The sequence below is a fragment of the Mirounga leonina genome, unplaced genomic scaffold, assembly GCF_011800145.1.
Source record: "Mirounga leonina isolate KUSES-001 unplaced genomic scaffold, KU_Mleo_1.0 Mir_376, whole genome shotgun sequence".
Classification (NCBI taxonomy): domain Eukaryota; kingdom Metazoa; phylum Chordata; class Mammalia; order Carnivora; family Phocidae; genus Mirounga; species Mirounga leonina.
Genome location: NW_023270718.1, coordinates 6,362,074 through 6,378,324, shown reverse-complemented (window position 1 = coordinate 6,378,324; position 16,251 = coordinate 6,362,074). Strand labels below are relative to the sequence as shown.

Below are 16,251 nucleotides of genomic sequence, written 5' to 3'. Positions count from 1 at the left end.
ATGAAGGTGTTGGGTTTGGGGAGGGCCTGAAGGAGGGGCCCCCAGACAGCGGTGCTGGGGTGCAGTCAGACATGGAGGGACATGTGGGAGGGGGTCTCAAGGACTTGAAGGACCCGGGAGGGGGGTCTGGGGACGGGAGGGGTGTTGGCCAATCTTGCATGTGTGGCCCTCGGCAGCAGCCTCCCTGGCATGGGGGTGAAGCAGAGCCTTCGGAGCGGGGGCACCTTGCTGGGCTTGTTGGCCCAAATCCTCACGATTCTCTCCACTGCCACCAACTACTGGATCCGCTACCCCGGGGGCCACAGTGGTCTCTGGCAGGAGTGTAATGGCCGCACCTGCTCCAACATCCCCTGCCAGAGTGAGGCCCTGCCCGCCCTGATGTCCCCCACTGGACAGACAGCCCCCAGCACAGGCCACAGCTGGGCACATCCTGCGGCGCCCCCACCCTCGCCCCTCCCACTCCAGTCTCAGGTCCACCTGCTCCCCCGCGACACGAACCCCCACTTCGGGACCTACTTCCCTGTTGCGACATTAACTGCCCCTCATGAAGTAACTTCCAAGTTCCCATCCAAACCGTCAACTCTGCTCCCAGCCCCGTACCGGCGGGTCGGGGTGGTGGCCAGGGCCGGAGCCAGCGCGGGGCTGAGGCGGCCGCTCTCCCCAGCCATGCTGGCGGTGACCGGGGCGTGCATGGTGCTGGCGGCGGCCTCCGGCGTCATGGGTTTTGTGATGGGGCTGCGGATTCTGTGCCACGAGGGCGACTCGCGGGGCCAGACTACGAGCGGCATCTTCTTCCTCTACGGTGAGACGGCAGCGGGCCCTCAGGCACAGGGTGGGCCTGGGGGCTGCAGGGGGCAGGGGCCCGGGGGTCGCGCTTTCAGGCGCGGGGACGGGGGTGGGGGAGGGGCCGGAGACCCAGAGGAGGGGGCGGGGCTGGGAGGAGGGGGCGTGGCCCGGGCGATGGGCGCGGTCTGGGTGGGGCCTGGCTGCAGCCCCCCGGCCAAGCTCACGGGGTGCGCGGGGCCCAGGCTTGCTGCTGCTGATCGCCTTGACAGGCTACACCGTGAAGAACGCGTGGAAAAACGACGTCTTCTTCTCGTGGTCCTATTTTTCGGGGTGGCTGGCTTTACCCTTCTCTATTTTCGCGGGTAACCTGGACAGCGGGAAGAGGGTGGAGGAGACTGCCCAGAGGAGCCCCTTCCCCGCAGACTCCCAGCCGCCCTCCCAGGGACTCCTCAACACACTCCGCTCCCGACTCCCGCAGACCCGGCAGGGGCGCCCTCGGGGCCCCAAACCCCAGTCCCCGGGGCGCTCCCGGCCATCTGCCCCAGGACCCACCGTCCCCCACCCGCCCTCCGCTCCCCTCCCGCCAGGCTTCAGCTTTCTGCTGGCGGACATGATCATGCAGAGCACGGATGCCATCAGCGGATTCCCCGTGTGCTTGTGACCGCAGCCTGGGGCAGAATAAAGGAACGGCTTTCACCGCCGCGGCTCCGCGTGCCTTTCTGGGGGCCGTGAGGACACGGGGGACACGAACGCACGCGGGAACATGGATATGAAGAGGAGGGGGGATTGGGACACGGGGGTACCTGGGGGTTCAGGGAGGACATAAGCACATTAACCTGTAGGGAACGAGGAACACGGGGACACGAGCATGGATGGAGTGGACAAGGCGCATGGGCTCGGAGGGGGAACGGGGCACAGGGGTGGTGGGGTCAGGAGAGCACATGGGCTCTTGGAAAGGATGTAGGGACATGGACGCGGGAAAACGGATACAGGGGAACCTAAGAGGCATGATCGTGGGACGAGGAACATGGCAAGAAGAGAATGGGGAGACAGACACAAGAGGACGCAGGGAATGCGGGCATAGCGACTTGCAGAAGCGAGGGAAACGTGGGGAACTGGGGGAGGGATAAATCGAGGGCGTTGGGAAAAGTTTAGGAGGCCTGGGAGCAGCTCCACTCCGGGAGCACCTCCCTCTGCGCACGACCTTTACCCTAGTTCCCGGCCACGCCCCCTTCACTAAGTCCTTTTCCCTTCCCCTCAGCTCCCGCCTCTTTCTCCAGAATCCGTTCTCCATTGGTCCGAATCCTCTTGCCACACCTCCCTCCCCTCCGGGCCTCCGATTGGTCCTTTGTCAGGGCGGAGGCGGGCACCGCCGCGGTTGACTGGCTGGCGGCGCGGGGCGCAGGCGCAGGGCAGGGGGGGCGGGACGTCTGGATCCAGAGGCCGAGCGAGCGGACCGAGGCCGCAGGTGGCCGCGGCAGGAAGATGGCGGAGCTGCGCGCGCTCGTGGCTGTAAAGAGGGTCATCGACTTTGCCGTGAAGGTGACCGGGCCCCCACTTCCACCTCCCCCGAACCCCGAAACTGTATGGGGGGGTCTGCTCGTACATCTGATCTCTGCCGCCTTTCCTCCCAAACGTCAAAGTCACACCTGAGGGCAAGGATCAAGGACTGTGAGGGTCAGACTTCACATCCCTCCTCGCTCCAACCCGGCCCCTTTGGGGTCATGACCCCGTTCCCTTTTCTCAAGTTCTGGACTCACTGTCTTAATAATTCTGTGCAGTACGAGTTAGTTTCTCTATTTCTTGCCTGCTGGAGGTGCCACGGCCCCTCTGTAACATTTGGAGAAACTGAGGCCCAGAGAGGTCACTCAGCTAGGATGCGGTAGAGCTGAGATGATGCCCCTCCGGGTCCGTCTGACTCCTCAGCGCAACTAGTGCTTTGCAACGCAAGCCACACTTTCACCTGTCAGGCTGCATTGCACACTCAGTTGGCCGTTAACAGGGGAACCCAGAAGCTTTCACCCTGCAAAGCCGCGGGGTGAGTGAGGAGGCTCTAGCCAGGAAGGGAGGGAGAAGTGTTTGCTAGAGATGGAATCCTGTTTGACTGAGCTGGTGGAATGGCTCCCATCCCCCATGACGGGGCTGGGGGGCAACGTCTCTGAGGTCCTGGCTTGTCCCCGGAGAGAAGCTGGTCGGGACAGACGTGAATCAGACACAGGCTCTCTGGCCAGTTTCTCAAAATACTTGGCTTAAAGCAGACTGAAGATGGTGACTGCCCATCCATGTCTGTCCTCACCATCAAACTGGGATTCCACCTCTGTGTCCCCAGCATTGCCCAGCACGGGGCCTGGCATGCCAGAGGCCTTGGGGTGCATGAAACCAGGGCCCCTGACGGCTTGGGGAGTGAGGTGGGGAGGAGGTCCCGGGAGCCGGACTTGGCATGGAAACTTCAGTGATCATAACTGCTCACGTTTAGTGAGTGCTTATTGTGCAAGCAACAGCACCCCCAAGTCCTTGACAGAGACCGACTCATTCAGTGCTTTCAGTACCCTCTTGATTTTATGAATGCCATTGGACGGGTTAGGAAAGTGAGGCCCGCGGAGGTCCTGTTACTTGCTGGATCACCCAGCTCCAGGCAGCCAAAGTCAAGGTCGAAGTGCAGGGCAAGTCCTGCACCAGTCTCTGCTACCCCCCCCGCCTTTTTTTTCTTTTTGAGATTTATCTGAGAGAGAGAGAGAGAGAGAGAGAGCAAGCGCACAAGCCGGGGAGGGCAAAGGGAGAGGGAGAAGCAGACTCCCCACTGAGCGGGGATCCTGAGATCATGACCTGAGCCGAAGGCAGCCGGTTAAGCTGAACCGCCTAAGCCACCCAGGCGCCCCTCCTCCCCTTTTCACTCCACAGCTGCAGCAAAGCCCTGACAGCAAAGGCCAGGGGTGTTGTCTTCAGCTGCTCCTGGGGTCCTGGGACCTTCTCTCCTGGTTTCCTCCCACTTCTAGCTGTTGCTTTGGGCTCTGTCGCCCCCTGGGCCTCCCTGTGCCCCAGCCCTGGTCTCCATGGCCTGATACGCCTGTGTCGAATACATCTCCCCCACCGGCAGGCCCGAGTTTGACGGGCTTTGGTCCCAGCCTCACCCAGCACAGGGCCTGGCACACGGGTGTGCGCTGAAGGAGAGAACAAAAGAGAGGGTATCAGCCGCTGTCCTATCCCAGGGATATGTGCTGCCTGTCCCTGCCACGCGGCCCCGGGGCCCCCTCCACTGCATCCTGTCTGCTGGCTGTGTGTGGGGGTGCCCTTTCTGAAGAAATAAATGGTTCAAACGTTGCCAACTACCTGATCACTGGGCCAGACCCCCAGCACCATTGCCCTCCTTCTGTTGCCACCCCGCCACCTGTTACTTGGCAGCTGGTCCCTTTGTCCATCCTCATGGGCCCCGCATTTCAGCCTTCCCTTCCTCCCACCTGGCCCCACAACGCAGTCTCCTCCCTGGTTCTCAGTGTTGCCTTCAGTCCATCCTCTCCCAGCCTCAGGGCTCCTCCTGCACCCCGAGTTGTCCTGAGGCTCCCCAGCACCCTCAGGACAAAGTCTGAGCCCCTCAGCCTGGTGTTTGAGACCCTTCGTGGTCTGGCCGTGGCCCCTGCTGTGCCATCCATGGTGCCCTGTCCCTCCCTCGCCTGATCTTTCCTGATAGACCAGGCCGCTTCTTGCCTTGGACCTTTGCCCCCCGCTGTGCCTTCTGCCTTGGCACCCTTCCCTCTCCGTCTCTGCTTCTTGTACCTCCCTTATCCTGCCTAACTCTGATCTGTCAATTGTATCAAAAGTTTAGTGATTCTCTGGTATCACCTCCTCCAGGAAGCCCCCCTACCCCAACCCTCTCAGGCCTCTTGATCTGTCCTTGGACACTCCTGCAGCCCCCTGGGCCTGCCTCTCTCAGCTCTGCGCCCACACTGGGTTGGGATCCTCTGCTCACCCAGGTGTCACCCCCGCCCCCAGAATGGCAGCTCCTTGGGGTGAGTGCCGGGTCTCTACTCTGTTCCCAGCGGGGCTTTTTCACCTCCTTCCAACCTTTGCTCAGATGTCACCTTCTCTGTGAGGCCTTCCCTGGACACTGACTTAAAACTGCAGCCCCCATCATCCCTGTGCCGTCCCTTGCTGTAATTTCTCCATACTCTTATCACTTTGTAATCCACGGTGTAATTTTCTGATCGCTTGCTTTAGTGTCTGTCTCTCCTTCCAGAATTCAAGCTCCAGGGTCTGGAGGAGAGTCTGTCTGACGTAGTCACCACTGTCTTAGATAACGGTTACGCTCTACGGTTCAGGGCCCACTTCAGGCCAGTCCCTTGGGTCTGCTTCCTGCTCTGTGGCCTTGGGGGCAGTTGCTTGACCACTCTGAGCCTTACTGTCCTCCTCTCTACAGTGGGGATAACACTAATACCTCCTGTATTGGATGGCAGTGAGTATTAAATGGGCTGTTAGGGTAGTTCCTGGCTCATGGTTAGTGTTGGCCTGGGCTGGTACTCAGGGAGTGTGGTTATTATTGGTAGAACTGGTAATGGAAGTTTTTTTTACTCATCCGTTCAGAACACAACAAATGCTCTGCTCAGTGTGTGTGTCTGTATGATTGTGTGTCTAGGGTGTTAATTCATAAGCATTTGGCAACCCAGGGATACTCAGTTCTGGCCAGGGATACCTTCTCCATGAGCCGATGAGGCTGTCAATGTCAGCGTTTCTTTCAAGGCCCAGGGAGAGACTGGATCAATTTTGCGTTCATGATTTGGTGTGCATTTTCCTAAAGAGGCTCCCCCAAAGGCTGGAAACTTCAGGCCCCAGAAAACCTGTATCCAGCTCTGGGCCTAACCCCAACCAGCCATGCCTTCCTTCGGTTCTGGGAGCGCCCGGCCTTTTCCCCTCACTCACCCCTCCTGCTCTCAGCAGGGCTGGCCCCTCCTTGTCCCTCATGTCACACGTGTCAGCTCCGTGAGGGTGTTGGTACTCTTTCCCTGCCCGAGATGAGGTTTGCTGTAGAAGGGTCTCCGAGCGCTGACCACTGCCTTAGTCATCTGTCCCTGGCGTCACTCCCTGGCCACCGTCTCCCTGTCTGGCCTTGGCTGTCCCAGTCACTCCGTGTCCTGGGTATACTGTGCTCTGCCGAGAGCCCCAGCACATGCCCAGTGAGTGACTCGCTTGACGGAAAAAACTAGAGGACAGAACCGCAGAGGAGTCCTTGAGCTGTGTCGACAGTTCAGGGAGAGCTTGCAGAAGTCACTTTATAAACACCTGCTCTGAGACAGTGGGCCATGAATAAAGGGACCAGCTCCCCTACCTCTTGAGGGCCCATTTGGTGTCCTAGAGTCTCATGATTCCCAAGTCAGACTTGGAGTTAGGCTCCTGATCCTGCCACTTCCTTGCTGCTGTGTGATCCTGGGCAAGGCGCTTGGCCTCTCTGTGCTTCGGTTGCTCCATCTGTACAACGGGGATGGTGATGGCAGCAACTAACCTCCTCAGTGGTTAGGACAGTTAAATGAGGTAATACACGTGAAGCCCTTGGAGCGATGCCCATCTGGCTCACGGCTGTTTCTGTTGAAGGTTCATCTTTTGCAACTTGAAGAGAAAGAATGAAAGCTCCATGCTGAATCACCTCCTTTGATTTATAAAACCTCATTATTAAAAAAAAAAAAAAAAGACACTGGTCTGATTTTTCAGACCAACCATTGTTTCCTGACTTATGTAATTTAACTAAACAGTGTTTTTGAAGCTTGAAATCCACTCAGGCTTAAAAGGTCTTCCACGGAGAAGACGCTCTGGCACATTCCCCGGGGCCAGAGGGCTCTCATCCCTGCTCCTTGGGGGTCAGGAGCTTAGTGCAAGGCGTCTGGCCAGACCAAGAGCAGGTTCGGCGCCCTCCACCGGCTGCTGGCTCACCGGGTGGGGGCTGCTTTTCTTGTGCAAACGGGAGACCTCTGACTTGGATTTTATTTTTGTAATGAGAGGGCTTTTGTGTTTCAGTTTCCATTGCTGTTTCCGAGCGTTTGAGTGGTTCTCGTGCAGGTTCTCATGCGTGGTTCTGGCAGGTGCTCGGCCCGCAAGTACAGTCATGAACAGAGCTGATGGAAATGCCTGTCCGCGGGCGGTTGACTTTCTGGTGGGGAGAAGACTGAAAATCAGTCACTCTAAATCAGTCCCGCGTGTGTGGTACGTCAGGGGTGGGCAGTGCTACGGCGAGAGTTAAGCAGGGTGAGTGGGAACGGGAGAGTTGGAAGGGATGGGGTTTACACAGGAGGCGAAGGACAGCAGAGGAGGTGGGGGTTGAGCAAGGGCATGTTCCGGCAAATTCTGGGGATCGTGTACAACACGCTCAGGGTAGGTTCTAGTGAAAAAGCATGGATTCAGAACATGCTATTGGCTCCAACTGTATTTTCGTAAGGTGAATTTATTCAGTTCTGAGATTTGAGCCTTATTTTTGGTGCTAAAATGACTTTTAGGAGCACCTGCGTGGCTCAGTCAGTTAAGCATCTGCCTTCGGCTCAGGTCATGGTCTCAGGGTCCTGGGATGGAGCCCCTGAGCAGGGAGTCTGCTTCTCCTGCTGCCTGCCGCTCCCCCTGCTTGTGCTCTCTGTCTCTCTCAAACAAATAAATAAAATCTTAAAATGACTTTTAAAAAATGAAATAACAGTGATAGAAAATGATAGTTGTCCTTTTTCTCCTCCTTCTGCTCAGTGTCACAGGTCCGTGAGGCGCATCCAGACTGGGAAGAGAGAAATGTGCAGGGAGGTAGGAGGAGACTCCAGTGAGTGTCCCCGGCCGGGCCAGGCTGTCATCTGCATCTGTGCCGGCTGAGCCCTTGGCGGCAGCCACAGGGGAGCAGAGCAGAGGGGCAAGCCAGGTCCTGGGCTGGATCGTGCAGGCGCCCGAGCAAGGCTCCTCTGGGCATCTCATGGGCTATTTAGACACAGAACCCACCTGCCCCCCGGCTCGTAGGATGTAGCCACCAGAAGCCCCAGAGTCCTGCAGGATTCTTCCCTCTCCCCGCCCCTGCCCCTGCCGAGCCCAGAGCTCTGTCACTCCCACCTCCAAAGACCCCTCCAGTCCCTCCGCTTCTCCATCTCTGCTGGCTCGGTGGTCCGAGCCACTGTCATTCCTCATTTCGTTGACTAACAGCCACCCAGCTGTCTCCCCACTTTCCGCCCTTGCTGTGCTCCCAGTCTTCCCCACCAAGAATCCACAACGACCTTGCGAAAACTTAAGTTGCATCCACTCGCCTCTTTGTCGCCCTTGTTCTTTGGATCCAGACCCAGCTCCCCTTCCGGAGCCTGCTGGGCCCTGCGCGGTTGGTTTACTTTTGCTGCTGTGGTGGACTCAGCAGCTTCAAACAACGCAGACTGGTTCTCTTCCCATTCTGCAGGTCGGACGTCTGGATGAGTCTACTGAGCTAGGATCAAGGTGTCTTCGGCCCTGCGTTCCCTCGGGGATGGGGAGGGCGGCGCGGGGAGAATCCGTGTCCTTGTCATTTCCAGCTTCCAGAGGCACCTGCGTGCCTTGCCTTGCCTTGCCTTCTTCCAGCCTCAGAGCCAGCAGCAGAGTATCTTCACGGTCTCTCTGACCCTGATACTACCCCTCCCCTCTCCCACCTACCTCTGTCACTTAGAGCGACCCTTGTGATTACATGGGGCCCCCAACCAGATAACCCAGGATGATCCCCCTCTCAGAGTCATTAAATTAATCACTTTTGCAAAGTCCTTTTTTTGCCCTGGAGGTGACATTCATAGGTTTCAGGGATGAGGATGAGGACATTTTGAGGACTCATTACTGCGCCTGTCACAGTAGTTCAGCCTCTGTGGCCTGACGGCAGACTGCTCCGCTGGCCACACCGGCCTCCTTGGACTCCTTAAACCTCAGGGCCTTTGCACATGCTCTCGCCCCACCGAACCCTTTCTCTCACACTTGACCACTCCAGTTCATCTTTTAGGTCTCAGCTCTAGTGCCACTGCCTCAGGGAAGCCTTCCCTGACAGCCTCCAACATCCGACAGGCTAGGTCACAGGCCCCCATCATCCTCAGAGGTCCCCAGACTTCATGCATTGTCGGGTGGCATAGCAGGGGATTTGAGTGCTTGGGTCCTAGAAACTACTGACCGGCCAGCTACTTTGCTTGAGTGCCTCAGTTTCCTCTTCTGCCCACAGGGACAGTGACTGCTCCTTCCTCGTTGGGCTGTCACCAAGATTAATGAGTTAGGATAATTGCTTAGGACAGGGCTCCTGCAGTGCCTGGTGGCCAATAACATTCTCCCCGTGGGCTATTAAGAGGAATGTGGGGGGCGCCTGGATGGCTCAGTCGTTAAGCGTCTGCCTTCGGCTCAGGTCATGATTCCTGAGTCCTGGGATCGAGCCCTGCATCGGGCTCCCTGCTCAGCGGGAAGCCTGCTTCTCCCTCTCCCACTCCCCCTGCTTATGTTCCTGCTCTCACTATCTCTCTCTCTGTCAAATAAATAAATAAAATCTTTAAAAAAAAAAAAAGGGGTGCCTGGGTGGCTCAGTCGTTAAGTGTCTGCCTTCGGCTCAGGTCATGATCCCAGGGTCCTGGGATCGAGCCCCGCATTGGGCTCCCTGCTCGGCGGGAAGCCTGCTTCTCCCTCTCCCACTCCCCCTGCTTGTGTTCCCTCTTTCGCTGTGTCTCTCTCTGTTAAATAAATACAATCTTAAAAAAAAAAAAAAGAGGAATGTGGTGGGCTAGGAAGTGGCCCCCCCTACGCTGTCCAGGCCCCGATCCATGGGTGAATGGTAGCTAATTTGGAAGAAGGGTCTTTGCATTTATGCCTGAGCTAAGGCTCCTGAGATGGGGAGGTTATCCTGGATCATCCAGGTGGGCCCTAAATGCCATCTCCAGAATCTGCATAAGAGAGAGGCAGAGGGAGCTGGGGGAGCCAAGGGATGGATTCTCCCCTCGAGCCTCCAGGGGAACTGCACCCTGCTAACGCCTTGCTTGCAGCCCAGTGAAACTGATTGTGGATTTCTGGTCTCGAGAGCTGTGAGACAGCAAACGACTGCGTTAGCAGTTATTTGGAATGGCAGCCACGGGAAACTAATAGGGGGGTGGTTAGCTGTTCATACTGCGCTAGACCCTGCACTAGACTGGGAGCTCATGGGCCGGCAGGCCTCACTCCCTTGCTCATGGTGGTGTCCCCAGAATCCAGCTCCCGGCCGGCAGCACACAGTGAGTGCTTGGTGAAGACAGACCATGTGCGGAAGGGAGTGAGTGGGGTTTGCCTGTTTGGCAGAGTAGGCCTTTGATGCTAGTGTTTTTGCAAATAGGTCATGACCATATGTCAGTCATAAGATCCATGTAGAGGGCTGACATTTAAAGAAAGAGCGGAAAATGTCAGGCTATGGTATACGAAGTAAGGGTAAGTATTGTTACCCGAACCTCGCGTTGCAGGGGTATTTCTGTTGATATGTAAGTATATGTTGTGTATTTGTAATATGCTCAGGAGTATCATAAAGTATATGTCACACTGTGGTTTATGGTAAACAAACATTTGAGGAACATTGTTTCAGGCCCCAGGAGCAGGGAGAGTCGGAGGGGCATGTCCTATGTCCCTGATGCTCCACAAATGTCTGAATGAGATCTTGAGCGGATGATCCTCTACCTACCTGGGACTTCTCATCTGCTGTGTCGCCTGAGCTGTGGGACCCTGGACGAGGCCCTGCCCCTTCCGGGTCCCTGTTGTCCCCATCCAGCCCTTGCCTTCTTGCCTGTTTCCCCTGACCCCGCCCCTTCCCTTTCTGGCCCGGCAGATCCGGGTAAAGCCTGACAAGACGGGTGTGGTCACGGATGGCGTGAAGCACTCCATGAACCCCTTCTGTGAGATCGCCGTGGAGGAGGCCGTGCGGCTCAAGGAGAAGAAGTTGGTGAAAGAGGTCATCGCTGTCAGCTGCGGGCCCACCCAGTGCCAGGTGCAGGTCCTGGGGAGAGGGTGCCAGGGCCCTGAGTCCTGGGTCTGAGGGAGGAGGGCCTGGGACCAGGCTCCTGGGTCCCTTGGGGCTAGAAGCCAAGTCAAGTCCCTTCTCCTGGCAGGAGACCATCCGCACTGCTCTGGCCATGGGTGCAGACCGAGGCATCCACGTGGAGGTGCCAGCTGCAGAGGCAGATCGCCTGGGTCCCCTGCAGGTGGCCCGGGTCCTGGCCAAGCTGGCAGAGAAGGAGAAGGTAGATCTGCTGCTGCTGGGCAAGCAGGTGAGTGTGCCTCCCCCGCTCAGGACTGGGGAGGAGGGGGCCCAGGCTGAGTGGAGAGTTAGAGCAGGGTGGGCAGGGTGACTGTGGACGTCAGAAAGACTCCTGGGGTCCTATGGGGTGAGATTGGAGCCCCGGGAGCTACAGTGATGGTCCGTGTGGGAGAAGAGGAGGCCAACGGACAGAGTGGACAGGACAGCCGCATGGCTAGGGGGCGGGGCTTGAGCTGTAGGGAGTGAGGGGAGGGAGGAGGTCGAGACAGTGCTGGGGTCTGGCTGGGAGACACAGGGAGGGAACTCCTGGAAGAACAGTCAGGAATTGTAGAGAGCCCAGGAAGACATGGGGAGGTGGTGTGTGGGGAAGACAGCTGTGTAGTTCCAACAGCCTAGGCTACTACAGAGACCTGAGGCTTCTGGAGGGTGTCGGGGAGCCTCGGGAGGCCTGTGAGCAGGGGAGGGAGGGGATCAGCTCTGGCCTCAGAAAGACCTCTCTGAGGCCATGGGGAATGGACTGGAAGGGGAGAGACTGGAGGCTGGGAGTTTTGGGAGGAGCTTGGGGGCTAATGGTGAGCTAGAACCCTGCCTACCACATGGTACCCCCACCTGAGGCATACGTGAGTCGGCCTCAGCTGTTTCCGCAGGAGACTGGGGAGGCGACACCCTTTCTCTGGCTAGCCTGCCCACCCCCTCCCATTTGAGGACAGACATTGTGGCCTCACTCGGGGTGGGGGCTGAGGGTCATCGGAAGAGCCAGAGATAGACAGCAGTGGGAGGGGACAGACCAAGGGACAGGGGCTTAGGAACAGAGGCTGACAAAGAATGTCAGAGACTGAGAGATAAGATAGGGCACAGACCTGGCTCAGGAGGCTCAGAGATAGAGCCAGGGCGCTGGCTGGAAAAGACAGGGATTCCGGCAGGCTGGATCAGCCCCTGAGGAGAAGGGGAGGCTGATGGGTCTATGTAGGTTGTTGGGTATCCTACCCAGCCCTGCACAAGTCAGGCAGTGGAAAACAAGAGAGATGACAAACAGCAAAGGAATCAGTACAAGTCAGTAAGCTGAGGCAGAGGGCCTAACCAGAGAACAGGCCAAAAAGGCATGGTCTGGGTCGGGCTCAGGGCTCTGGGGACCCAGGTCTCACACCAGCTCCCCAGGACACTGGTGCTGGCAGCGTGGCCTATGGAAGCCTCCTGCATTCACTGGTGGGTCTCAGACTCATGTCCTGCCTGTCCTGGTTGTCAGGGACAGTTCCTGGGGCCAGGGCCTCCAACTGAGAAGGTACAGGATAAACTGGACAGGACACTCTTCATTGTAGGTGGTAGTCAGAAGCAAACAGGCTTAAGCCGGAAAGTGAACCTGTTAGCTCATACAGTGCAAGCTTCAGGTATGGCTTGATCCAGGGTCACATGTCAGCTCTAGCCTCTGCTCCTCTGTCTTGTCTTTACTTCATGCATCTCTAGGCTCATATCCCACAAGCCTCCCCAGTGGAAAAAAAAGAGCCTCTTTCCCAAAGGCTCCAGCAAAGCTTTCAGAGCTGACTCTTCATTGGTCCAGCTTGAGTCAAGTACCCATCCCTGCACCAATCTCTAGGGTCAGGGGATAGAACATTCTTATTGGCCCAGATCCTGTTCATTCAGTTCCCCAGTGTGGCTGGCCCAGGTCCTGGCTCATGGGAGGCTTCTGTGAATATTTATATAGGGGCAAAGATTTGGCATCGAGATGCTGATGTCTTTATGTGCCTCTGGACAAGTGACTGCCTGTCTCCAGGCTCAGGTTGGGGGATGGGATCATTCTAGACCAGGAGTCAGCAAACTGTGGGCCATGGCCACCCCGGATTTTATAAATAAAGTTTTATTGGAATGCCACCACCCTGGTTGCTTTATATAGCACATAGTCTGTGGCTGCTTGTGTGCTACCCAGGGCAGAGTTCAGGAGCTGGGACAGACCACATGGAATCTAGAAAATGTTGGCCAACCCCCATCTAGACAAAGGCCCGAATGGTATGTGAAAAGACCCATTGTCATACAGTCTTCTCTCTTTCTCCACTCAGGCCATCGATGATGACTGTAACCAGACGGGGCAGATGACAGCTGGGTTGCTAGACTGGCCACAGGTGAGGCTGGAGTGGGGAGCGCCTGCTGGGGGCCAGATCTGGGGGCTCAGAACAGGGCCACCCTTGTCCCTGCCCTTTTGGAGGGAGGCAGGCTTAGTAAGACAGGATGGCTACTCCAGCGGGCAGGAAGGAGACTTGTACAGCCGGGACACCAGGCCTCATCTGGGCCTTTGGTGCTCTTGTCTTCATCAGCCCTGTCACCCAACAACCACACCAAATTCATCCCTGCCTCGGGGCCTTTGCACTTGCTGTTCCTTCAGCCTAGGGCATGGGTCCCTCAGATTGCCTCGTGGCTTTCCCGCTCTCTCCTTTAGGTCTGCTCAGTTGTTACCTCTTTAGAGAGCCCTTCCTTGCCCACCCTGTATGAAATTCCAGATGCCCCACTTCCCACCTATGCCGGTCCAATAGAAATGCAAGCCACCTAGGTGATTTATAATTTTTCATAGCCATTGCTTCTCGGCCTTTTGGCTAAGATCAAGTGTACAGTTTTTCATAGCCAGATTAAAAAAGTAAAAAGACACAGGCAAAATTAATGCAATAATATTTAATTTAACTGGACACATCTAAAATATGATCATCTCAACCTATAATCAATATAAAAAACACTGAGCTATTTTACATTCTTTTTTCTTTTTGTATGAAGTCTTCAAAATCCAGTGTGGATTTTATATCTACAGCACATCTCACTTTAAATGCTGAATTTCCATCAGAAATACTTAGTTTAGATTCCTAAAACTCACAGTTGAAAAAGTAGATTCACACACCCCAGTTATTCCAAACAGACTTAAAAGTTTTCCAGGGACTGAATCGAGTATCTTTTTTTTTTTTTAAACAGCTTTATTGAGATTAAGTGACTTACCATAAACTGTGCATATGTAAAATGTACAGTTTGATAAGCTTGGACATACATATACACCCATGAAGCCGTCATCACAATCATGATAATATATTTGGCTTATTGGTATATTTGGCTTATTGATATATATATATATAATATATTTGGCTTATTTAATAAATTATTAAATTTATTTATTTATTTAAAAGATTGATTTATTTGAGAGAGAGAGCACAGGGGGAGGGGCAGAGGGCGAGAAGAGAGAAGCAGACTCCCCGCTGAGCTTGATCTCGACCTTGAGACCATGACCTGAGCTGCAATCAGGAGTCAGGCACTTAACCAACTGAGCCACCCAGGCGCCCCTTGGTCTTTTAATTTAAATTAATTCATACGATGGAAAATTCCATCCTTCCATCGCGCTAGCCATGTTCCCTACGCTCAGAAGACACTTTGAGTCCTGTGGCTGCTATGTATGTATTTGGTTCCTGGCGGTTTTCCTGGCCAGGATAAATGCACATGAAAGCCAGGGCCTTGTTGGTCATTGTCACAGTGTATCCGAGGGCTGGTTCTTGGGGTGCTCGGATGAGACTGGGAGTGACGGAACATTCCAGCTAAGACTTGAAAGGTTTGTCCGGTGAGTAAGTGAATGGAGAGAACAGGCTGGTTGGACAAAGAGGGTGTAGGTACATCAGCAAATGTTGATTCAGCACTGAGAGGCAGAGGGGGCTTGGCCAGAGCATGGGCACCAAGCGAGGAAGATGGGGCCCCAGCAGACCTTTCCAGGGTCAGCCTAGCAGAGGGGCCTGGAAGGGAGCCAGTGAAAGTACAGATACCCGGCCCTAGATTTATGAAATCCCTTTCTGTGTTTTCCTCCTGTATATGAACTTGATGTCTATAGGTTACCTTGCGGGACTCTCTCTCTTCATTTGCTCACCTGTGCATGCACTCCTGCCACTCTGTGCCTGTCTTGAGTTAACCTCACCCCCCCCATCTCCCCAGGGCACGTTCGCCTCCCAGGTGACACTGGAAGGAGACAAGTTGAAAGTGGAGCGGGAGATTGATGGGGGCCTGGAGACCCTGCGGCTGAAGCTGCCTGCCGTGGTGACCGCCGACCTGCGGCTCAATGAACCCCGCTACGCCACATTGCCCAACATCATGGTGAGCGCTTAGCGGACGGGTCCCCGAGGGCCCGGGAATGGGTGAAAGCATTGTGGGCCCAGTGCCTCCCTGGTGCTCAGATGCAGGGACAGAGGATCCAAGGGACTTCTTATCCAAAGGAAGGGCTCACCCGGCTAAAAGAAAGAGTTCACTGTTCATCATGGCCAGTAGGATGGGTTCATTGGGTCATCTTAGCCAACAGGGAGAGTTTAGCATGCCATTCCAGCCAAGAGGAAGGGTAAGGTGGATCATCTCATCCAGTAGGATGGGTTCAATGAGTTAGCTCAGCCAACAGGGAGCGTTCAGTGGGTCATCTCATCCTCCAGTAGGGTGGGTTCAGTGGGTCGGCTTGGCCAAAAGTCCATTGAGTCATTACTGCCAGAAGATTGACATTGCCAATCCATTTCAGCTAGTGAAGGGCTTCCAAGGAAGCTGACTAAAAGAGGACCCTTAATAGAGGGGCTTCCCAGGCCATTCCTGCCCACAGAAATGATCTATACCAGGCCTCATAAGAGGTCACAGATGTCCTGGCTAGTGGGTAGGTCCAGACAAGTTCAGGCAATGGGATTGGTTCTGCAGACGTGGCAGTCATGGGGAGGAGGCTGCCGGAGAGGGGGCAAGGGCTCCAGCAGCCCCGTGAACTGTGGCTGCCCATGTGCAGAAAGCCAAGAAGAAGAAGATTGAGGTGATCAAGCCCGGAGACCTGGGTGTGGACCTGACCTCCAAGCTCTCCGTGGTTAGCGTGGAGGACCCGCCCCAGCGTACGGCCGGCGTCAAGGTGGAGACCACGGAGGACCTGGTGGCCAAGCTGAGGGAGATTGGGCGGATTTGAGCCCCTTCCCTGAAACTCAGCAATAAAACCATGACCCTTCCAATGACTGTCTGTTAACTCATTCCCTGGAGACCTGGTCTTTGATTCATTCAACAAACATTTACTTAAATCTCCTGTGTGCCAGGCCCTGTGCTGGGTGATGCCGGGGACCCAGGTGAGTCACATCCAGTCCCTGAGAAGCTTCCAGGCTGAAGTGGTGGGGGATGGACACGTGCAGAGGCACCTGTATGTAGGGTGCTATGTGCTCTAAGCAGAGGTGACACCACGCACCTGGGAGCCCACCTGGGGCACCTGGCCTGGCACATGG

At 55.9% G+C, this 16,251-nt stretch overlaps 2 protein-coding genes across 2 annotated transcripts; both read left to right on the top strand.

The window, feature by feature from the left end:
• Positions 1–67: 67 nt before the first annotated feature.
• Positions 68–1,484, top strand: CLDND2 (claudin domain containing 2). The gene is made up of 2 exons (XM_034987076.1): positions 68–802; positions 1,029–1,484. Exons 1-2 carry the CDS (start codon positions 190–192, stop codon positions 1,445–1,447), a joined length of 1,032 nt encoding a protein of 343 aa, XP_034842967.1. The 5' UTR covers positions 68–189; the 3' UTR covers positions 1,448–1,484.
• Positions 1,485–2,202: 718 nt separating this feature from the next.
• Positions 2,203–16,001, top strand: ETFB (electron transfer flavoprotein subunit beta). Its single transcript, XM_034987115.1, has 6 exons — positions 2,203–2,328; positions 10,574–10,732; positions 10,854–11,012; positions 13,057–13,119; positions 14,954–15,112; positions 15,774–16,001. The coding sequence occupies exons 1-6, from the start codon at positions 2,272–2,274 to the stop codon at positions 15,942–15,944; spliced, it is 768 nt and encodes a 255-aa protein (XP_034843006.1). The 5' UTR covers positions 2,203–2,271; the 3' UTR covers positions 15,945–16,001.
• Positions 16,002–16,251: the final 250 nt, after the last annotated feature.